At 46.1% G+C, this 24,108-nt stretch overlaps 1 protein-coding gene across 2 annotated transcripts in view; it reads left to right on the top strand.

The window, feature by feature from the left end:
• LOC148813839 (insulin receptor-like) overlaps window positions 1-24,108 on the top strand; it is a 107,475-nt gene that overhangs the window by 57,864 nt on the left and 25,503 nt on the right. For both annotated transcript variants that reach the window (XM_088907426.1, XM_088907425.1), the window contains exons 3-5: window positions 15,863-16,181; window positions 22,964-23,103; window positions 23,768-23,912. In XM_088907426.1, the coding sequence (XP_088763552.1) occupies window positions 15,863-16,181; window positions 22,964-23,103; window positions 23,768-23,912 (604 nt within the window). The remainder of the gene's footprint in view (window positions 1-15,862; window positions 16,182-22,963; window positions 23,104-23,767; window positions 23,913-24,108) is intronic.

Below are 24,108 nucleotides of genomic sequence, written 5' to 3'. Positions count from 1 at the left end.
TGCAGTATGGTACTTTTTACTGCAGATACCATGCAGCAGTTTCAATATGCAGTTCCCCCTAGATTTTTAACTACATCCATGTACAGCTGTAGCCCTTGCTAAACTTCTATATGCATGAGCGCTACCCATGCCTTTTTAAATGAGCAGAAAGGCTTGAGCAGTGGGTACAAAAGGGTTCTTATGTGGGCTTAGTCCTGACACATGTGCTGCCTTGTATTCCTCTGGAAATTGTTTTGTGCTGCTGGCTTGTTTTCCTTTTTGGATCTGAAGGACGAGGACAGAAGTAGGGAGGTCTGCCAGCAGTTAATCTGCTGCACGGGTGCCCATGTCCTGTTCACTTGTTGCAGACTGTTAGTGAGTGCCACTCAGCATCCCAAATCACAAGAGCCTGGCTGCCAGTTGGTTTTCCTGCAGCTGATAGTCATGGAAAAGCTTATTTAGCCGTGTTGAAGCTGCGGACATGCTCCTTATTAACTCGTTAAGGTAGCTGAGCTGATGAAAGTGTGCCGGCAGACCTTAATGCCTCCCAGGCTTCCTTGTTTCTCCACCAAATCCTTTCAAGTCAGCCCCAGCGAGAAACAGGCCCGTGTGTAGCTCCTCCTGTCCATGTCCTCACTGCTGTTAGAGGAGAAACTGCTCATGCATGTTGCAACCGAAAACAAACTTGATCAAATACACAATGAGCTGGCTTTCCTGAGCAGCAGCAGCCTGTGGTGGGTTCCAGAATATTTTTTTTTAGGTAGGGACACTTCATTTCACAGCGACGCATTCTAAAATCAAGTATTAAAAGTGGGAACTACTGTACCTTTTGGACACAAGTACTGCTTTTTTATCACTGTTTGTTAAGTGCGAAAGCAAGTGACTAATGTTTTCCATGGAGCTAAAACACCAACTGGGCAGGATCCCATGAAATATTTTTTTCCCCTTCCCTTTTAGAGCAGAGGCAGTTCTGCATGTCAAGAAGTGCAAACTAAAAGATCCCTTTTTTTCTTCAGGTTTTGTCTCTCTGGCTTTAGGTCTGAGTTTTTTTTTAATACCCCTCCTTCTCTGGAATTTGGAATGGCTAGTTGGTACCCGGCTCACCTTGTCCTTGTGCCTGTGTGGTTGGAGGTGAGGACTGGGCACAGCGACCCCTGAAACATGCATTTCCTGCAGCCTTTCACCATCTAGTATCCTCTCCTGCTCTGCAGCCCCCGCAGGAGCATGAATGTGGATTACAGGAGGGGCGCAGATAACATGGCACACTTGAAGGCTTCTGCGAAGACTCATGGAAACGCGGAGAAGATGGGGGGGGGGGGGTTACCCTAGTCATCTGAAACCCACACCAGCCCCCCTGGGAGAGCTTGCCCATGTGGGTGCCATGACCTAGGTCCCCTGTTGGCAGTCAGCCCACAGCCCATGTTAGTAGTCCTGCCTCAAAGGGTGTTGATTCCCTGTGGAGTTGGCATGTTCCCCCATGTTCCTGTTTTTTAGCGCTCCTCTGGTTGGGGAAAGCCAATGGATGATGATGATGATGATGACCATAATAGTGATTCCCTCCATTTGCATAGTTCCTTTCATCCAAAAGGATACCACTGGCCTTTTCCAAACAGTAGATCGGGCAGAGATGTGAGAATGTTTGCAAATCCTGCCTGGCAAAAATCTTTTTTTATACTACAATGGGCTACATGTTGCCCTTTGGGATCAGTTAAAGTTGTGGAATGTCATCTTTGCGTGTCTACAGATAGCTAAAACGTGTACAAAGCTACATGTTTCTCAAATAACTGCTTGAGAGATCGGAAGGGGGGTCACTTCAGTTATTGTGTTGTGCGGTTGTGGGTGATGCAGGGTGTTTTGACAAGGCTGGAGCTTAATCCCTGACCTTTCCCGTTGGGTGCTAGAGCTTGGGACACCCACACCGCCTTCAGCAGGAACAGACCCTTGTCAGAGCTGCCAGAGCTACTCTCTCGCGTTGTGGGCTGTCTGCAGGTCTGGACAGGGCTGGACTGGGAATGAAGGCACCTGCTGTCTCCAGGTTTTTTTTATTCAGTCCGTGCCCATGAGACAGAAGGAGCTTGGGCCATTCCCAGCCTTCTCAGAGGGTAGAGAGTGACCTGTTAGAGGAGTGGAATAACTAACATCCAAGCCTTCCTGCTCTTGGGACACGAACCTGGTAGCTAACAAAATGATCTCATCAGGCTTCATCAGGCAAGGGAAATGTCAGCACTTACCCCGCAGATAGCACAATTGATTTATGGAGATCAGGCCTGACCAATGTCTGAGTTTCCAACCCGAACAGCTCGATGGTGAGCTGCTTGAAACGACAGCGTTGCTCAGCTACTGTGGATATTGGTCTGCAGGCTTTTTTTTTTTACAGCAGTCAGAAAGGCGAAATTGAGTGAAGTAAAGGAGATTGCTCGGATGCATGCTGCTTTGTGTCTGGGCTGCTCTGCCGATGCTTTAGCAGATGCTGGATTTCCGGTGAGGTCGGGCGACAGCGAGGCCTGGGGCTGGGGATTAAAATGTGGAGTTGGGGTCGGTTCTGACGGAGAGCAGGAGGTAGAAGAGGAGCCTTGATGAGAAAGGTTAAACACCACGCCGAACAGGACAAACGGCAAGCTCATCTTGCGCGGGGCTCTGTCGCACAGCTGTAGAGCAGCCTATAGCTTTCTCCAAGACAGGAGCTACTGCCTTGCTGTGCTCTGCTGGCACCAAGCCACACTGTCTGCGACAGTCTGTGTTGTGAATATGAAGCAGGCCAAGCAGTCCGTCTTGAGCGCACACAGTGCCATCTCGCTGTTCCTGTGGAGAACGTGCTCAGGCTCCTGTGCTTCATACTGTTTCACAGCGAGGAAGTGTCCTGGGCCCTGCGTGATCAAGGTATCCTCCTGAGCTCCCTTGACATTTGTTCTTCTCGGCTGAGCCAACTTGAAAATGAGGGAGCCCCTTCTGCGGTGTATCCCCAAAAGCTGATCTCTACATTTGGGGTCAAGCTGCCCTGAGGCTTTGTGAATCTGACTGGCTCAGCCTTTCCGTCTCGGGCTCGAAGGGGGGGTACCCCTTCTTCACGTCCCCAAAATGGCATGACCCAATTCTTTCCAGAGCTGAATGTCCCGCCATAGTTCACCTCCGATGCCCTGGCAGTGCCGAATGCCCTTTTCCACCCGTTTCCCATAGCCTTAAAAGATGCTTCCGCTTAAAACGGCCGCACCATTTAATAATTGGCTGGAGAAAATGATCTCGTACTTACTGTGTGTGCGTTCCACAGCGCTGCTTTTTTTTCAGCAATGGGACGTGCTAGGGGTCAGGGGTTAACAAAGTGAAGGGCACGCATTTAATTTGAAGGTGTTTTAGTCACTTCATGCAGCTGTTGATCTCTCTGGAAGCCTCATGGTATTATATGTAATGTAGTCTTTGGCTGACAAGAGATACACGCGTGTCTTTTGTGTTATTTTCGTCGTCTTCATCTCTGCCTTTCATCACTTTCTGTTTGCAGTGAACGTTTTTGTGTGTTGCTATAATTGACTGTTGACCTAAACCAGCAGTGGCTAACTGAATTATACTATACTAGGGGTCAGTTGTTTGGAGTCTTCAAAGGGCCTGTGGGCAATTCAGGCTAAAATAGGCCATCTGACACTGCGGGTAGCAGGGCTGGTCATTTTAGGAATTGCCTCTCTTGGCTGACTGCATCTATTTCTGGTGAGGCAAACGATTTGAAGCCATTGCTGTGGCCCTGGTAAACGGAGCCAAAGTTTGAGATGGACACAAGACATTGTGTCCCGGTCACTCACTCGTTTTTGGTGTTTTTTTTTCCTCAGACGTGTTGGCAGATAACCGCAAATGAACTTCTCTTTTTTGTTTGTCCTTTTAAATGCATGTGTTTTAACTTTGTATGCAGCTGTGCAAAGGTCTGGGAAAATTTGAATAGCTCTACTCTTTTCACTCTGTGTCTTTTCTCCTTTATGGCAAAATTCCACATTTCTGATGATCTTATACTGGCCTTCTGAATGCTTTATTTTGAAGATAAAAGTTCATCCGGAACCGTATTGTCGTACAGAAAATGGATATTTTGCTATATAGAAATGAAGAGCAGAGAAAGGGATGGGAATGATGAGGCGAGTTTCATATTTTATTGGTAGATGTGATGGAGAAGCTACTTAAGCACCTTATTTTGCCTTTTCATGAATAGTTCTTACCTTGCTGTGAGTTTTTAAAGGTTCTTAAAGAAGAAATCTGTGAGAGTAACACCCAAACTAAGCTGCATTAATACAGTGGTTGTAGAAGTAGAAAGTCTTGAAGTAAACTTTTGCTGCATCTGCTGACTGTGTCTAAGATGTCTAACAGTTTTACGCATCAGTGTATGTCACCCAGGTGTTGCCAAATCTGGCGAGATAATGAGGGACAGGGGAGTCATATTTGTAAAGGGAGCAGCACAGCTAGGTGCCCTAAAAACGGGCAGAGCGTTTTTGAGAGAGCTGCATCAGAGCCACACTTGAGTTTTATTTACTAGAAATCAAGTAGGAGTGGCTTGAATTGAGATCCGGCGAGCTCTGGATTGGTCAGCTTTGCAAAAACAGTTTCACTGTTGCACTCACCTAAATGAACAGAGCCTGAGGGCGAGCTCCTTTGTTTTTTCAGGGCAGAGGCAGTTCTGCCAAGATCTGTACAGGCTACTGAAAGAGACAGCTTTGTGCTGAATTATTGCCCTTGCAGCTTCTGTAGGGTGCGGTCTCGTGTCACCTGGCATACTAGAGGTGACGTTAGCCGTCTGCGTGCATGACCATAGAGCTGTGATGATGTCTGATGGCAGAGGATATCGGGAATTGCAAATAATTCCAAAAATATCAGCTTGGACAATGAGTAAGAGCAAAGACGAAACGCACAGCTGACAGAAAATCCTGTTTACCTTTCTATTTCAGTGGCTAATGAGTTCAGTTTCAGTTACTGGGAACTTTGGAGGAGTAAAAGGCAACGTGAAACCTATCCACCCAGATTGGTTCTGCATTTGCAGATCTTTTGGAATGTTTTCCGTTGTGAAAAGTGGCCTGTTTCTCTAATCAAGGATGCGAATGCTCTGCCCAGCTGCAGTCACTAAGCCAGAAACCTACGTGAAGCAACCTGCTGCTCAACGTACCTTAAGTGCTTCTTCACCCTTTCGGCTTGAGGGGGTCAGGCTGCATTAAAAAATCTTCCTATTCTGCCTCCAGATTTCCCCCTCGAACAGATTCTGAAAATTGCTTAACCCGTAAACAAGTTTTCACAGAACTGCCTGCCTAATGAGAACTGATGCATTTTGCGCCCGAAAGAAAATTTCTTCTATTTCTGTTTGTTGTGTACTGTGCTTTTCTCTAATGAAATAAAAAGTGTTCGTTGCGCTCCATTTATGGTGGTTAAGACCTAAGCACCTAAGCTGGGCAGTTGCACAGTCTGCTAAATGGGAATGTGCTGATTCAGTGTTGTTGATCAGTAAAACACAAAAACTATAAGAAAACAGAAATCACAGACATGTACTTAGGTATCCTGTACCTGTGTTTGTCATGAGGAAAATAAGCGTTTTGTTGTACAGCTAATTAAAAGTATGAGTAAACAACTGGAAAAGCATGTTCTGTTGCAGTGTTTTCGTTGCTCACTTTTGTCATTTTTATCGGTTTTATTTGGCATGTGTTTTCCCAATTGGGAGTGAGCCTTGTCGTCGTCCACAGTGTTATGTGAATGAAATGTCCATCTCGGCCACTTGTTATTGAGTTTGTTGGCAAATGTTGGAAAGAGTCTTGCAGAGACCGCAGATTGAGAGGAGAAGGGTGGTATGGAAAGCGGTCTGAGGTGTTACCTTGAGGTTGTTGGAGAGCAGACGGGAGGAAGAAGGTAGCTGGACAGGGAGTGAGATCTCTGGTGATCTTTGATCTCGATTGGCCAGAGCCTGAGGAGGGGACACCAGCTGGACCAGCAGAGACAGAATGTAACTGCTGGTACAGTGACCACTCTGGGATATGGAGCAAGCCACAAACTTTGGAAAAAAGCATGGGCTGCTTGTGTTATTTCAGGCTACATTTGCTGGGCAGACAGGAGGAGAGAGTAGCCCAAACTGCAGAAAGGCATTGCTGAGGTGCATTGATTTTTTTTTTAGAAGCTCTGTAATGAGATCTAGTGGTTGTGGTTTTATGGAAGAGCGGAGGAGTAAATAATTCACAGGGCTGGAGTCCTGTGGGGGTGGGCAGGGCCAGGCAGGCCAGAGCTTCTAGCACAAGGGGTTCCGCGTTTACGATGTCAAAGTGCGCTTCCGGAAAGGATGCCTTTCTCCAAACAAATGCCAGCTTCCCTGTCGCTCTCCCGGCCCCTGGGGAACTGTGCCGGCGCTCTTTCTGCGTGCGTGCTGTTGGAGCTGTGCTGCGGAAGGGAAAAGCTGCAGTAGAGAAGAATCAGTGGGCCTCCCTAGGCGCTGTTCACCTTTTAGCTTCAGATCCACAGTTTCTTTTAAATGTCCTGAGTGGTTGTGATGTGATGATGGATCTTCATTCAGCCGTTAGGAGGAAATGCTAGCTCTCGAATGGTCTCAGCGGTGGCCATGTCCATACCACGTTTGACACATGCAAGTCTGCCTCTCTACTCCATGAAATGAGAACTGCGCCACTTTTATCGTCTACATCTTATTGGGCACGCTTCTTTTTATATTCGAGTAAGTCGGCAGACGCCGTCGGTCATGAGATCAGCATTTTTACCTTTCATCCAGGCGTTACGAGCTCAGAATCTCAATGTGCCTAAAAGTCCAGTGATGGGAGAGGTTTCTAAGAATAATCAAGTTTTAAATAAATGCCTCAAAGAATTTGCAAAGCTATTGACAAACAACCTGGAGGAGCCCCTTCCCCCTGTATAGCTGGTTCAGGGGTGTAAGTGATGTGCTGATATCAGGGCTCATCCCAGGATGCGAGCCGGTCAGAGCGATCACTGACAATCAGCTCCACGTCCTGCAGTGCACGTGATCACAGATTAATAACTCTTAAAAGCACAAGCTCCGAAGAGGGTGTTTTAGGGATGCAAGCTAGAAATTGTAGTAAAATTGTAGAGCTTCTGATCCACTATCCTGGCGCCGGCGTCTTTACGAGTCAGCGTTTTAATGCTCTTGTGTCTGTGCTGGAGTGGCGGGAGTGCGAGAGAGTAGGGGGCAGCTAGGAGGAAGTGGGTGGTCTGCTCCTAGAACCCTGGGAGTCGGGTCTCCCCAGGTAGTCTGTAATCAGATTGGAGCTCTTCGGCACTGGGATGACTTTAAAAATATATATATATATTTTGCCTGCATCTCCACATGCCTGGTTTCCCGGGCTTTGTTAAACAGACATCTACCAGGCACTAGTTTTTACTGTGCGTCTTGTTTGCACTTCAGTTCTCAGCAGCTTTCCACTTCCTCTTTTGGAATATTGCTGTTGCTTTATGATCTCATCCTCAACACCTGCCGGAATTTGCATCAATGGACAGTTGCCCCCTGTGCAGCTCCACCCCTGTTTGTCATCAGACAACACCTGGTCCTGTGTCTGAACCTTCTTTTCACCCGAGGTGAAGTGAGCAAAATGCAGACAGATCCGCTTTCCTCATCAGGTTGTGCAAGAGCTGTTGCATTAAACTCGGTGCCATGCTTTTTACAGGCTGATCCTTTGCCGGTGATTCACACAATATGGCCAAGCTGTGAATTCGTCCTCTGCGGGGCATTCCTGTGATTCTCTTGGCTCGTGACCAGTAGTGTGCCAGAGCTGCTGTGGTTCTGTTCCAGAAGGGCCCGTTGCCTCCTTTTTCCATCCGTGCAATTACACATGGAAGTCCAATGCTTCGAAAGCCGCAAAAGAGAATTCTGATGACGTTCAAGCTCTGAAAAGGCTTATTAATGATCCCAGAAACCGTTTTTCTATAGTGTTCTCAATTTGATTTTCATGCTTCTTGATACTGAAATCCTATTTTGTTGACCTCTCGGTTGTAAGTGGAATAAAAAGGGATTTCTTCCAAGAACCGTTTTTCTCTCTCAGTATGTTATTCTACATGTACCTATAACTGCGCGGTATTGTGTTGGTGACGCTGTTCTGTCACGGCTTTTGAGTTCTGGGATCAGTTGTAGACTAGAGCACCTTCTGTGTGGAGTCTGTGTGTTCTCAGTCTTTTCCAGGTGGTTTTCTTCTCACCTTGCACGCTAAGTTCGTTGGGGTCTGTAGATTGTCCCTGTGTGTGTCCTGTGATTGACTGCTGTCTTGCCCAGGAGTGTACTCTTGCTTTGCTCTGGGAGTGGCTCTGTGTTTCAATAACCTGAAAGTGCACAGACGTGCAATATTAGCACCTGGTAAGTAAAGCGGTAAGGGAAGAGTATCACGGGTAGCGCTTACGAAAGCACGCAGGGCAAGTTGAAACAGTAGATAGCTACTGTTGAGCTAAGAGAGGAGATGTCTGAGACGGTGAAAAAGAAATTGAGTTTTTATGTAGCCAACCGCTCAGTTCTGCTTGGGGTGCTTGGGTTTGTGAAAAGGCATTTTAACCTCCATTACCTGTCTGTAATTTAGAATTGAGTGACTCGGACACTGACGTTTTTGAATCCGGGAGAAAACCCAGATCACTCATGAAGAATACGAAGGTAGCCTTTTCCACAGGGTAAGAAAAGGGAGACCAGGCTAGTGTATATTCACCGGATGCCCTGTCCAGATCTGGAACATGGAGCTCTTTTCCATTTAAAATTCCTGTTTAAAAATAAATCTCATTTTACATTTTACAAATCCGCATTCTGCTTTAGCAACACAGCTGTTTTCCTCAGCACTACAGCTGTAGTAGATATTCTGTCCTACCACTTTTTCAACTTGTTGTCCTGACAGTTGTCTTTGTTCAAGAGAACTTTGTCTTTTCTGAGAACTGGATGCCCTTATTAGGGTCTTTTGTTTTCGCAGCATCTTCATAGTATTTTTAACAAGCTTTGTGCCCTTCTTGAACAAGGGTGACGCAGCCTCTTAAACATAACGTGAAAAGTCACCATGTTTTCTTAAAGATTTCCACGGTGTCAACTTCAACATCGTTCCAGACTCCCAAATATCATTGTGTAAATAAAGAGGCTTCCTGTTCACAGTATCAAATGTACTTGGAAATTTCCGCTTGTGTTTCGGTGTTAAAAATGAAGTGAACGGGGATGATTTTGTTTGTGACCTTGAAGGTTTTTGAATGCTTGAACCAGGACCCCTTGTCTTTCTGTTTGAGATTGGCTCTGTATGCTTTAAAATTTTCTCTCACGTAATGGATGTGTGCTTATCAAATCAAACGGGAAAATACACCGCTGTCGATTATTCTAAAAAAGGTTTTTGCCATCAGTGCTGTGATGCACAAATTCAGATTGTTGTGTGTTGCAGCGTTCTACATCATGTTAAGTCTCCATCTCCTTTGTTTTCCTCATTCCCCTGACTAAACCAGGGCAGGGCAGTAGAGGTTTTTCATTATGAATGTGTCCGCAGCAGCAGGTGGCGTGAACATGACCCCGAGTGCTCTGCCCAGTGAAGACGTTACACAATTGTTCACGTGCTGTCATCAAGGCCAAACGATGGAAAAAGAATGAGATCTTCAGCTGTCTGAATGCACTATCAGGGTACTTTTGTTTATTGGGTAGACCTGTCAGATTCTGCTATTATAGTAAATATACCTGTATATGCATCTATACAAAATATAAGGAGATTTATATTTGGAAGGGCTTTTTCGGGGGTTTTACTTAACAGCTCATCTAATGGGAAGTTCATATACTGTGTGCTCCTAGTAATCCGTAACTCTTGTCTGCGGGCAGCAGATAAAGGTCATTACTGTGCTGGCAGTCCAAGCTGAATGCAGAGGCATATAATGTAGGTGCATCTGTAAGCGAACTGGCAGTTAAACTCAACTTTTTAATTCCTTTGCTTGTTGCTGGATCAGGATTAAAGCAAAAGGCGAACAGAACAAAATAGGCTGTTGAATCACAGTCTAATAATTGACATCTGCATAATGTCACAACTTTTAATACTCTGGATTTATCCTCCCTTTAATGCATGCCTTTTTGTGCTGCGGTGTTCTCCACAGAAGGTGTGTGTTTCATGTTTGGATCGCTCTGAATGCAAACCACTGCTGTAGCCTGTTCAAGCAAGTATGGAACTGCTACTAGCTCGTTTTGGTAGCCTGCAGGAAAATTTTACTCATTGCAGCAAAAAAAAAAAAATGAATGCAGCGTTGGCTTGGTGGGTGCCTGTTATGGAGCGCCGTGCTGGCTCGGCGTTCACGGAGGCTTGTGAGTCAGTGTGGTGATGTCTTCATTAAGCACGGGCTATCTGGGCTTTAACAGTGTACAAATGGACATCGGCGAGGGCAATCGGGACAAGAAAAGGCAAGCAATAGTAGTGTGCATTTTTAAATTATTCAGGCTCATCTTCGACACAGTAGGAGGGATTATTTCGGTCCCTGTGGTTGTCATGGCATTTACATTACTTTAATGTGGCTGACACTTTTATTCAAAGGGACTTATTGTGATTGATCCCCTTTCCATAGCTGGGTAACTACTGGAGTAATCCTGGTGGAGTACCTTGCTCAAGGGGGCAACAGCTGTTTTGCACTCGGGATATGAACCTGCGATCGTCCAGTTAGAACTACAGAACCCTGACTACTGCTTCACACTGCTGCCCTGCGTCTGGGCACTTATTTCATCTGTCCAGATGTCCCAGTGGATAATACCACCCCCTCCTTTGTAGCACACGTTTGCTAGTTTGAAGTACCTCAGACATGAAATTGATTCAGTGTACTTGATCAGGTACCGCATGCAGCATCTTGCTAGTTGTTCATGTAGTTAATTTTCCATGCTAGGTTGCTACCTGCTCCCTCAAGCGTTTTGAGTATGGGAATTCCTCCGAATTAAGAGTGGGTACGCCTGTTTCCATAATACTCACCTGCACGTCCCACACGACTCCTGCTCTCATGGCGGTTTGCTCCTCATTAGCGTTTTAAAACGGGGAGCGAGACAGTGTGGGAAACCGTTGAAAATAATTGAGGGCACCCAAGGTGAGACTGTCCGAAGAGAAAAACAAAAAGCTTTCGCCTTTTGCAGCATCTCGCAGCTCTGACAATGACTTGAACATCACCAGTGTCTAGCGCCTCTTCATTTCTGCTTTTCCTGGCTTTTCATGGTTTTCTCACTCATTTATAAAAATAGTATTATGGAGTGCTCTGAGCCAACTTCTTGTTATTGTATATACAAAGCCAAACAATGGCACTGGGTTAATGAATGGCTGTTTTGTTTTTCCTACGTGTTTTTTCTTATTATTTCTTCCGTTAATGATGGCAGTCACTTCAGCTTGAGGGGTGAGGCTCAGGTCACAGGAGTTTGATAGATCCAGGATTTTAAAAAGACAAAGATGGGGGTGGATTTTTGGATCAGGTCCCCTGTGAACCCCAGTTCTCTGTGCCGTGCATGTCTGTATCTCTGCTTTTGACACACAAACACACACATGTACACGCCACCTCCAGAGAGTCAGAATTGTCCATAACCCCATAAATCGGCTCCAGTGCCTTATTCTCATTGGCTGGCCATTGCAACATCTGTCCACAGCTGTCCTGTGGAGAACAGCGAAGGGACACCCGTCCATGCGGACTTGGCTGAGATTCAGAAGCTTTGTTTATTGGCTCCTGATTATTAATCAGCCCCCCCGCTGGCGTGATCCATTCATGGAAATATTGTCAGCCGCTGTTGTGGGATTAGCGGCTTTGAAGCTCTCTTGGAGAGGCTTGCAGTGTGCTATGGAGTGAAGCATGCATCTCCTCAGGTACCTCCTTCACGTACAGCCTGGAAGACCCTCCGAAGAAAGCATCTAAAAAGGGCTCTTAAGGTTCCTTGCTGAATCTAGCAGAACAGTGAGCTAATGTGGTTGTGAAAATAATTCAAGCATGGTGCAATTTTTTTGTGCATGTAGTTGTGTATAATACTGTAGAGAGTCATTCATAGACTACACACATAAGCAGTGTCCTGTATTTGAGGAATGATATGTGCATGATGCAGGCCATGGACTACTGTAAGCACTCCAGCATTATCTGATAGCTTCTCACCTTGCGCCATCATGCAGGGCCTGGTGTTCATATGGAAGGAAAGCGTTCATTCTGCCTGGGCTGCAGCAAATGACGCAGTGTCACCTGTCGTATCGACAGGCGCGCTTTTCTTGTACGAGTCTCCTGGATAGCAGGCCTTCGCTGCTTCCTTTCTGGGGAGAAGGGCTGAGCTGGCACGTCTCAAGCAGGTGATCGGGCTGGGTTTATCTTCGTCATTCCTTTCTGTGCCCTTTTTGGATGACTGTGCATTTTGAATATGGTGTTTTATCCTTTGATCTATTCTTTTTCTTCTAACTTGCAACTGTCAGTACTTCTCCATTTTTGAGGAGACCCTAGTGTAGTGTTGGGATCCATTTATCTTCTCTTTGTGGAAATAAAACCGTGGGTTCTATCTTTAATGGTCAAGTGTATACGGATCAGTATGGCAGTTGTGTTGAACTGGCTCTAATACCTGATGTGTAGTTGGGCAGCAATGTGACACAGAGGTGAGAGCTCTGTACCTGTAAGTAGAAGGTTGAGGGTTCAACTCACAGGTGATATTTCACTTTGGATAAAAGTACCAGCTAAATTAAGTTTGCTGTAATCGGAAATTTCTGTGCACTATTTTCCAAAACACAAAAAAGCGCAGGTTTTTGCAGACGCAAAGGATGTTGATAGAATAACAGTGTAATGTTGCTGCTCACAGAGCACCAACCTTTAGAGGAGTGGTTTAGTGTTGCATAAACAGCTCATAGGAAAAGTGCTGGTGAAATACAGCTTCCAGTATTTAATTAAGCAGAACATCCCTATCACTGAACTTGGCAAGAAGGTTATGTGCTTCCAAGAAACAGTCCAGTGGTTTGCTAAATCCCTTTAATTAAAGAAAGTGATGTGGGGGTGGCTAATGGAGTTGTTGTTGTGGAAGATATGAACAGGGTTGAGAAGGAGTTTTCTTACAGATTAAAAAGAAAAATTCCCAACAGTCAAGCAATAGGTGTTTTTTTGTTACAGTTTGTAACCACTTTACACAGGGGAAAACAAATTAGCAGGGAGATCAAGATAATCCTTTCACTTAACTCTCTTGCAGTGTTTTTTCCTGTAGACAGTGTGACTCCGTGTGTGTTGTGTGTTGTGTGTTGTGTGTTGTGTGTTGTGTGTTGTGTGTTGGGGGGGGTTGAGCTCGGGTTCCTTCTATCCGAGCAGTTCCTTTCCTTCATTTATTCTTGTAACGTGCTACTGCTGCCGCTGTCTGCTCCCCCGGCTGTTTTACAAGGACGGGCCCCACGCCGGCAAGGGTTAACGTCGGGCTGTTTTTTTTCCAATGCTGAGATGGAAGAAGCCATTGAATGGGCTGCCTTCCACAGCCAGCAAATACATTGGTTAAGGGTGAGGGCGGCGCTCCTGTCAGCGCTGTGATCTGGCCTGGAGTTTTCCAGGGATCTGGAGCCCAAGTGACTGGTCACAGCTTGCAGACAGCCTTGCCTGGAGAAGAGGCTGGGAAGCATGTGGCATTTTGTTAGTGTGCTAAAAAAGAGAGAAAGGGGGGAAAAAAAAGAAGACAAAACAGCTCCCAGACAGAACACACGGGACCTTTTCATGAACTCTTGTCCTGATGTGCGAGTTGTGGTCTCTTTGTATTTGTTTATGGGCTTTCCCCACCCTGCCCCTCTTTCCCTCTTTCTCCCCCTCCTCCTCTAAGCTAACACCCACCCAGCCCCCTTCCTCCCAGTCTCCCTGTGATTTGCAGACAGGCAGTGCGACGGCCGTCCTCAGCTCTGGGCGAGAGGGAGAGGGGTCCATGTTGTTTTGCTCCTGCAGGGGCTGACCTCACGTCACATGACTGAAGGCTTTCATGACACTAACGAAGCTGAACAGATCTGTCACTGAACTGTGAGCGCGGTCTCCTGCTCCAAGGTCTCGGACTTTCAAATCAGTTGTGCACGTACAGTCCCAGGGCAGGCTTTTGCATATTTCCCCACACACCTTCCTCTGCACAATGTGTAACTTTACAAATCAGGCAGCCGTCCATTCAGGTCTTGATTACTTACACCTCCATACTCAGCCCTGAGTTTGACTTCACCGTGCCCTGGTTGGCCCTCAGTGCTCTGCTCAGTGTGAGAGTGTTTCATGTAGCCAGGGTAGCGTGGTCCTGCCAATGACGGCAACTTCACTGTGCATCTCTGGGGTTTTTTTTTTGTTTGCTCTGGTCCGTTCGGACTTCTCCTCACCCCACTCATCGAAGGGTTAACCTCTTGGATGGCTTAAGAGCTGTGTTTCTTTTCTGTCCGCCTCTGCCTCTCTATAGGGTGCATTTCTCTTCCTACAGAGACTCCTGAGCTCAGCAGTCAGTTGAAAATATTTTTCTTTTCCTTCCTCTCCACGTTGCCAGCGAGCGTTCTGTGGTGAAGAAGATGGAACTTGCAGTTGTAGATAAGGTGTCTTACGATAAAGATAGTTCAGGTGGGGAGCTGCGTCAGCATGCGTAGGCTGCAAAGGAACAAGGAAGAGGTTTATTCCATGCTGATAAAAAGAAAGAAAGAAAACACGTTTCGGCCGTGGAGCCTTCTTCAGGTGTGAAGAAGAACACCTGAACACCAGATGTGAAGAAGAACACCTGGAGAAGGCTCCACGGCCGAAACGTTATCTTTCTTCTTTTTTTCAGCATGGAATGAACCTATTGCTTGTTCCTTTACGATAAAGATGCATCGCTCTGACTCTTTAGGTCTTCATTGTCGTTACCCTGTGTGCCATTTAATGACGCGTTGATGACGAGTGAGCATAAAAATGGCTTCTTCAAACAGTGTTGTTTAGGGACCCAGCTATGGTGGGATTATTTTTCTTTCTTGACAAGACACGCAGGGATATTTTATCACTCTGAGCTTTTGGCCCCGTCTTGAGGTTCCACACCATAAAACCTTTTTCACAACACTGCCTTGTAACGATTGCTGTCTCATCCTTACAAGCTTCATTCATTTGCAGAGTGTCAGGAAAATCTGTGTGTATGTAAGGGTTGTCAGATTGTGATGTCCGATTTGTGATCTGGACAATTGGAGATTCCCACAATAGGATATGGCCGTCCTGTTCAGTTAGCCAGGGTGGTGGCCACATTTCAGGCAGTGCTTTCAAAATCTGGCAAGGAATCGCAGAAGTATGATATCATTTTTGTGCAGTGAACCAGGTAAGGGTTTGCCTGCTGGTAAACAAAAGCACTAGTGCCGAAGCTCCTGGGGCTTAACAGGGTCTGGGTGTTGGAATACACGCTTGCAGCTTCAATATCGCAGCAAGAAGTGCTAACCTGTTTTGAGCAGATCTTAATCTTCAAAGAACCCTTGGTGACATATGTTTTCTCTTTTACCTGCTGCAAAAGATAGCTTTTTCCTATATAACAAAGCCAAGCAAATCCAAGCATCATGTGACCAGGTGGAGTTAATTTGGGGCTGTGAGCGTCTGCTGGTCAAATTGGTGTGTATGTGTGCCAAATATATAATATACATATTAGCTTTATGGATCACCATCTCATCTGATGAATACCGATGCAAGAAACTTGCAGCTGCAGTCCCACAAGCGCTTCAGTTACATGAACTACATCCTTATATCGCACAATGGCGCAGTAGAAAGCATTGCTGCCTCACAGCACAGGTGCCCTGGGTTCAGTTCCGAACTTGGGGCGCTATCGATGAACCCAGAGAGGTTAATTGCACGTGATGAGTAGCCCGTTTTGTTTCAGCTCCAGGAGGCCAGCCTTGCCCGCACCTGCAGAATGAGCTCGCGTGACGGGGCACGTAAAGATGACCGCTTAACCTGCTTTTGTCTGTTCTCTCCTTCCTCCCAGCATGCCCCTCCAGTTGCAAGCACCGCGCCTGCACCAAGGACGGCCAGTGCTGCCACGACGAGTGCCTGGGCAGCTGCACGGCGCCGAACGACCCCCGCAAGTGCGTGGCGTGCCGGCGCTACCTCCACCAGGGGGCGTGCGTGGACAGCTGCCCGGCGGGCTCCTACATCTTCGAGGGCTGGCGCTGCGTCTCCTTCAAGTTCTGCCAGGACCTGCACAACAAGTGCAAGCAGGGCACGGGCTGCGACGAGTACGTCATCCACAACGGAGAGTGCATTCCCGAGTGCCCCTCCGGGTACACCACCATGAACTCCACCATGTGAGTGCCCCGCCCCTCTCCTGTGCAGGCCTTGCATTGATTGAGTCACTTCTTTTGGGCATTAATCTATGAGGATAAACTCTCTGTGTCCACTTGGAAGAGAAGAAACAAGACGAGCTTGCGCTCGGGAGGGTCCTGTGGTCGGTATCTGAATGGAGCCGAGACACTTGATGAGATCGTTGCTCAGTGTAAACGTAACTCTTGCTGGCACATGGTAAGATATGTTTGATAGAGAGAAAAAGAATGCACCCCCCCAAAAAATTGAGGTGCTGTCCAGTCAAATCACTTTCCCCACTCCAAAAATAATCTATTAACACTTGTCGGTGTTACAGAGTACACAAGCCCTTGATCAGGACGTACAGCTTTGGCTAGACATTGATCTTGTATAAGGCAGGATTCTTTAATCACAAAGGGTTCTACCTCCTATCAAATTACGTTTCATAAATCGTCTGAACACCCTTGTATTTAAAAAAAAAATCAAGTAAATGCGAATAAATCGTCATGTGTTGAACAATATGAATGTTATAAACCATTACCGTTTTTCCAAATTCCAATTTCAAATTTAGTTGACGACTTATAGAAAAGGCTTGAAATCTGGTGTTCAGTTCACAAAGTGTCAAAGTATTAAGATAAGAAATCCAGCAAGTCTCTCTTGAAGTATATTCTCATTATCGCCACTCCTCCTAGAGTTGTGAATGTTTTCAGTGCTCACGCCACCAATACCACCACAAGAGAGAGTGCATGATTCACATCGACATTTAATAGAATTACGATGTTCGGATATTGTTTTCTAGCTGCATTCGCTGGGACTTTCTATCATATGTCATATTTGGCTCATGCCTTTATCAAAGTTGTCATTTACAAAGGTTGCAAACAGGATAAGGCAGTGTATTATGAACCGAATATAAAACCATGCAAGTGGATTTGAGAACAGTACAGCATTTTGCATGAAGTGAATGTGGCGGGGTGGCAGTACAGTTGAGTGTAGCTCCGCTGAGATGACTGCGCAGCAGCAGTGTCATAGTTAATATGCATTAATAGTAATAGCGACTTTTTCTTGGTCTTCTCCGCAAAAGGGAAATTGAAGATGTTATGATGAATCCAACGCAGGGAAACGGGCCGGCAGTCGGACTGAGAAATGCCTGGATTAGCATAATGATTTGCTTGTCAAATTTGCGATAATCTTAATCGGCTTAACGAAGGATCATCCATTTCATTTACATAATAAAAAAGTACAGCTACAACATTTGCTAATCGGTCTCAAGGACGTAATTCGGTCTTTCTTTAGGGTTGCTTAAGTTCATCTCAAAAGTAGGCTTGTGGCGTTTCTCTGTCCAAGTTCTCAAGTTTTAAAAAGTCATTGCATGCAGACATGAAGTCTTCTGAATTGTAAAGCTCAGTTTGTTTTTTGGGTGATTAAAAATGCCTTCACAGCCTCACCTTAAAATGTATTAAAATTTAAAGAAAAAACCACCGGGCTCAGCTGACGCATCACGTGCAGTGAGGGTCTGGTCTGTATTTCCAAATAGTTCAGCATTAGCCGGATCACAACAGCCGTTCAGTCAATGAGTGCAAACAAGTGTGAACAGGAAAGATTAAGCTACTTGCTTTACACGAGAGCTTCCCAGGAAGTTATCAAGAGGGAAGGAAAACGAGTGAGAAGTCAAGAAGGCTGTGAAAGGCTTTCGTCAGGGGTGATGTTGAGTTTCCTTTGGGGCACATGCGTTAACTGTCCTCTGCACTCAGATATGTAGACGGCATGAGGATGGCAGAAGAACGTTTTTCCATTTGCCTGCAAAGATCCTGCTTGGTCTCTAGCAATGAAAAGTAAGCTGAGACCACCAAGAGAGGGAGCAGAGTGTGCATTTTTAAAGTGAAACCTCTTTTTCTTTTTCCATTGGAGTACCACTAACTAATAGGAGCCTAATTAAAACTGGGTATTGAGAAGGTCCATATAGTGAAATTTTAATTGTTCTTTTTTTTTGTTTAAAAATAGTCAGGGAGGCATAGATGGGAATTACAAACGACATAATTCTACCACGTAATACCCTGTTTACACTGGTAATGTATGCTATATGTTCCCAATGAGTCGCACATTGCATTTTGCAGTGCATTAGTTTGCAAACGAGGGTTTGATCAGGTGATCTCAGTCAGCCATTTCTCAAAAGAAGCCAGGGTATCGGCTTCAATATGGCTAGGCAGCTTGTTCCACACTCTCACCACCCGTTGTGTAAAGTAGTGCCTCCTGACCTGATTGGAGGATCTCATTCGGATATTTAGCGGAGCGGAGCTTTGGCATGGACAGCACCGCTGGGCAGGTTGATCCAGACGCCCAGCAGTTTTTACACCAAACTTGATGAGCTGCATTTTAAGTACCAGGCAAACAAAATGATGTTTGCGTAACTTTACATAACTTCACGTAAGGGTTGTATCCTTTTAGTTTCCTGTTGTGTGTTTACAGTGAGCTTTTGTACAGGGTACATAAAGAGCATCAGAGCAGGCGGACAGGTTCTGCGACGTGTTGCCTCGTCAGGGGTCACCAGAATTTTCAGTTTTGCATTGCAGAAACAAGGACGTGTTCTTTTTTGTGTCTTGGAACATGAGCTAGTGACTACTGAGTAGGCGTGAGGGAGCATTGAAGATCGCCAGTGAGACACGCAAGGAGGAGAGGAGCGTTTCTCAATGTCAGGCAGGCCCTACGGATCTTCCCATTTTGTTGCGAAATCTGAGCCCTCCTGGTGTAATTTATGTCTTCGTTATCGAAAACAAGACGGCGAAATTCCATTACCAGATGCGCAAATCACACAGGCTGTCTCGTCAGGGCAAGGGATAGGGGGCAGAGCTCTGACACATTTTTACCTTTTGTCGAAATTTTTGTACACTAGACCGATTATAAATAAGACTGTCAGACATTGCATCAGGACACCTCTGTTGGAATACAGCCCTCTGCTCCTAATAGCTGCTGGGAGACGTCTTTGGCAGTGTCCGCAAGTCTGCTTTCTAAACATTTTCGTGGCATCTTGCCTCTCCTTACATTCGAGACAGCAATAAAGAATTCACTCTCCTTTCCCCCAGACACATTTTGTCGAGGCATTCAGTTCAGTTTTTTTTCCTCTACCAGGACTGAATCCCAGGGTGAAGCTCAGATTGTAGAACCGAGCTGCAGATGTACTCACAACTTCAAAGCGAATGGAAATCTGCCTCTTCAGTTCCGCAAATTTTTCTTTTGGGTCAAGAGTTGGCGAACACTTTTGCTCCCGTATTTCTCTCTCTTTTACCTCCTCACGTCACCTGAGGATTAACTCTTAACTGCCAAGACTTTTGACAAGCAAAACACAGTGTTCAGGGAAAATGAAGGGAAAAAAAAGTTTTTCTCATGGAAAAATTGTTCACTACCCAACATTTTTGGAGCTGGCTAAAATCTTCTTTCCTTTGTGCGACAAGTGAGCAGTAAATCGGGTAACAGGTATTAATGTGAGCAATAAATCAGGTTTGTGACGGATATTTATATCAGGTCTGTGTCAACAACGCCCCAGTTCCTGCTAGTGAAAACAAGCACTTGGCAGGTGAGTATAATACAAGAATGGCCTCATGGTAAATTTTATTGACCCTGCGACGTGGCCAAGGAAGTCAAAGAACCGTCAGAAGAGAGTCGCTGCGTTTTCCTGGAGTTTTCTTTGCCCTGTGCTCCGCTAAAGGTGGCAGACAATCGGGAGCTGTTTTGATTTTCTAGCTCTGTTCCTCCTCTGCCACCCTGAGCTACGCGCGCCCTCGTGCAAGGCTTCATGTGTGGTTATTATTTACACGCTTATAAACAGAGCATTAACGCGCCAAATGGGAGGCTGTGCTGGGAAACCACAGCCACATGGGGACAATAGCGGCCTTTGTCTGTCCGCGGTCGGGGCCTTTGTCTCCTTGTGATAGGCGGCTGAAAGAGCGCGCTCTGATGCCATTGTCCCTCCTCATCGAGGGGGCTGGCGTCGTCCGGCGCGATGGGGCTCTCTCCCCGGTCCTTGGCGTTGCAGGCGTCTGTAATGCTGCTTTCGACGTCGCCCTGCTCGTCTTCCCCGTCCAGCTGAGGGCGAGAGTCAACGGCGGCTCCGCCGTGTGGTCCGGGAAAGCAGTCATGCGGTAATAAGTCCAGCTTCACAACAAAAGCACACCCTCCTTCCCTCGCTCTCTCAGGCTCTCATTCGCCCTCTCCCCCCCCCCCCCCCCCACCCTTCCTCCTTCCTCCCCGGCCCGGGTTTGGCCACATTACCAGAATGGGAGCGCATCACCAGAACATTGCCGGCGGACAGGAGCTTCCAGCAAAAGCCCTTTTCCCTTGCGTTTCAAACCCATATGTTCCCTTCAGGCTGCTAAGACTGCGGAGGGAGTGGGATTGTCTGTGTGAGAGGATAAAAAAAATCTGGTTTATGAATGAACTGTCTGCTCCCTTGTTTTTATCTCATTCCCTGATTTTGTGAATGGATACCCGGAAGACGAGGCCTTTCCCTTTTTTGCATGGTCGTTCCCGTGGAGCAGGAGCTCTCCAACCCTGGTCCTGGCGACCTGCAACACCCGTTTGAGCCCTCAGCTACACAATCAGACCCTTCCTTGACTTAAAGGGAGCAGCCGCAGTCCCAGTTTCTCAGACCGGTTCTTAAATCTTGGCAACAAAATAAATTCATTGACGGTATCGAAACATTTTACAAATTTCAGAATAAAGCACAAAGTCGTGAACTCTGTGAAAGTACTGTATGGTCGCAGTGTTGCCATGGGCGAGCGCAAAGGTTTGCGATGTGACGTGGCCCTTCCTGCTCACTAGTCACTGTGATGACTGATGTAATTTGATGTGCGAGCGAATAAGTTGTGCTGCAGGCGTTTCACCATGGAAATGTTCAGTGATCAGCATGCCGAGTTAACAAGTAGTACTTGTCGGCTAAGACGTTTCAAAGTCGAGAGCAATATTTCTATTGGATTAAAAGAGGTGTATTCACAGTCCTGCTGGTTTACAACATAATAGAGCTGCTTCACCTCGCCGGGTGTTTTGTTGTCACGGTGATTCAGAACGTGATGGCAATGTGGCACTGTGCATACCTGGAAATGGACATGGCAGTAATAAAAAGAGCAAGGGCTTTCCTTTCTTTTATATTAGGGGGTGATGCCAGGGCTGGGTATGTCCAGCTCTGTCCGTGACGTGCCACTCGTCGTGAGACCCTGTAACACTGGGAGCTTTGGCATTTGAGTGTTCCCAGTATGGGCTGTGTTAGTCCTACGCTCAGGAGTTAACTGCAGCGATGGTGCGCAGGGGATTGTGCAGTGACACACCCCTCTCGATCTGCTGTACAGGGCGCCTGGAAATGTTTTGAAAGTAATGAACATGCACAAAGGAATAAGCAGAACACCATGGCCACCTAAACGTCTGCTTTCTTACTCTCCCCACTAATGCTCACTTTGTTTGCGACCTGTTTTGGTGCTGTGTCCCATTCAGAGCTACGCGGAGCTCTTTTCTGGAATTCAGAAATTACAGAAGCAAAAGGACTGCTTTGCTCTGTCTAGTCCTTAACACTTTTCTTTCCATCTTAGACCCGACTTGCTTGCAACTCCTTATTGTGCATCTGAGCAAACTTCAATAAGGAGTTATTAGCAAAGTGTATAAACAAGGTCTAGCTCCTGCCCCTCTGTGGTGGCTGTTGGAAGTGAAGCTGTTTTTGCACTGTCAGACAGGGGAGCCCTTAACAGTAGCTTCCTGAGACCTTTGATCCCGGGACATGATGTGAGATGTGGCAGAACCAGACGCCAACAAAAATGGCTTTTTTTTAATCACTGGGTAATGTACAGTAGCCAGCTTGCACTGCCTTGAAGGGATTTGTCCGTACAGCTAGGCTCTACTAGCTAGCTCTGAGAGGAAGCCATGTGTTCTCAAGTTTGGTATTTTTGCCAGTCTGTGACACCAGGGTCAGACGGTTCACCCTTGGTTATTTTATCAAAGCTGCATATTTCAATGGAGGCTGAACCATTTCACTGATTATCTGAAGTACCAATGATGTGAAAAACGGAGGTATGCCTGTCATACAATTAATTCCATTCCTGTGAGGTTCAAAGAAACATTCTTGGCATTTTTATTTTATCTAGCATCATAGGAGGAAACTATTTTATTTCCATTAATTTTGTTTTTCTACGGCAAAGACAAAATGGCCATTATGTTTAGTTTTTTTTAACAAACATTTGCACTGTGACAGGCAGGCATTTTATCGGGCAGGAATGTGTTATGCGGTTTCAAAGAAGACAAAAACAAGCCAAAAGGAAAAACAAGACGATTGTCTGCTTCTGAAGGTCAAGATGTAGTTGGGGAACAATGAGTTCTTATGTTTTTCTCTGGTACATTTCAGACAATGTGTGAAGTTGAGGGGGATCATCCTTGATTACTCTACTCTGCCCACAAGATAAAAAGCCTTATTTTTCTCAATCCCATTTATCTGTTAGTAGTTAAATCAATTTCCATGGCCCCCAGTTAACATTAAATCCTATTGAAGTTACTGTACAGCTTCACTTGTCATATGTCTTGTCTGATGCATCACAGAGCTTCTTGTGTTTTATTAGAAAAGGGAACTTTCATTTGAAAAGCCACACATTTCTTTTTATGTGACTAGCCTGTGCTTTCTGAATGTCAAGCCTTCACTTAGCTTTGTTGCTCTGCCTAGCATCAATGAGAGCTTTTATAAAGCCCAATCGCAGTGGAAAGAAGTGCTGTGAAATGAGACCTTGGTTGATGGCTGGATTGTCTTTAATTGCAGGTTGAACTGCACCCCCTGTGCCGGCTTGTGTCCGAAGGTGTGCACAGGTGTGAAGACTGTGGACTCTGTGACAGCAGCACAGGCTCTGCGTGGCTGCACCATACTCAACGGCAGCCTGGTGATCAACATCCGTGGTGGAAGTAAGCTTGGAGCTCACTTGCTTAAGATTGACAACAGCAACGCTGCTGACACATGAACTTGGCAAACAAGTGTCTTAGTCAACACAGGTAGTTGTCTCGAAGATCAGTGGCTCTTTATCTTTAAGATTGAGCCTTGGATTTAAAGTCCTGGCCCTGGAGAGTCCCAGTTCAGTTATTCTTAAAGGTTATCCTTTATCGCTTGCTATTTGAAGAATAGGAGAACTGACATAACCTATTGATCAGTTAATCAGTTAAGTAATGTTTCATTGAAGGGAGCACAGGTCTTGGAGGGCTGAAGGATTTTCTAGTTTTTGTGCCCTGTGATCTGTAAATTATTTAATTGAACACACACCACCTGTTTAATTGGCCATGGTTAAATTCATTCCCGGCCCTTAACAATTGCTTTAAAGGCTGCCTCTGAAACATGCTGGACTGGTGTTCATCTGGACCAGTAGTGGAGACCACTGGGCTCCACACAAAAACATAAAATGTTGGGTAGCTCAAGTGAAACAAAAGACCTTTGACCCTGGGAGAATTAGAAGTTCCCATAGGCTTTCAGACTGAGATCTTTTGTGTTTACCTGCCTTCAGACCAGGCCAGATGCTGACTGGTCACTCCAGTCTTTAACTCATTCCTAATTGCCATTTCTTCTGTTCCCCCTCAGACAACATTGCGGCCGAGCTGGAAGCCAACCTGGGGCAACTGGAGGAGATCACTGGCTACCTGAAAATCCGCCGGTCCTACGCGCTCGTGTCCCTGTCCTTCTTGCGCAAGCTCAAGCTGATCCGCGGGGAGGTTCTGGAGTCGGGGTACGGGTTTGCCAGCACGGTCTCAGTTCTCGTGAAGCTTTTGGGTGTCCTGCTCACTGACAGCGAAGGGGCTTTGGTTGTGATCTGGCACTGTTCCTCCTAGTGCTTTCTCAACCCATGAAGCAGTCCCTGCTTCGCTAAGCCAAGCATGCGCGTTGAAATGAGCAAGCCCTGGTTTGCCAAGTTTGGGATATTA

The sequence above is a fragment of the Atractosteus spatula genome, chromosome 28 (assembly GCF_055471065.1).
Source record: "Atractosteus spatula isolate fAtrSpa1 chromosome 28, fAtrSpa1.hap1, whole genome shotgun sequence".
Classification (NCBI taxonomy): domain Eukaryota; kingdom Metazoa; phylum Chordata; class Actinopteri; order Semionotiformes; family Lepisosteidae; genus Atractosteus; species Atractosteus spatula.
Note: the sequence above shows the minus strand (reverse complement) of the source record. Positions and strands in the feature narration are given on the sequence as shown.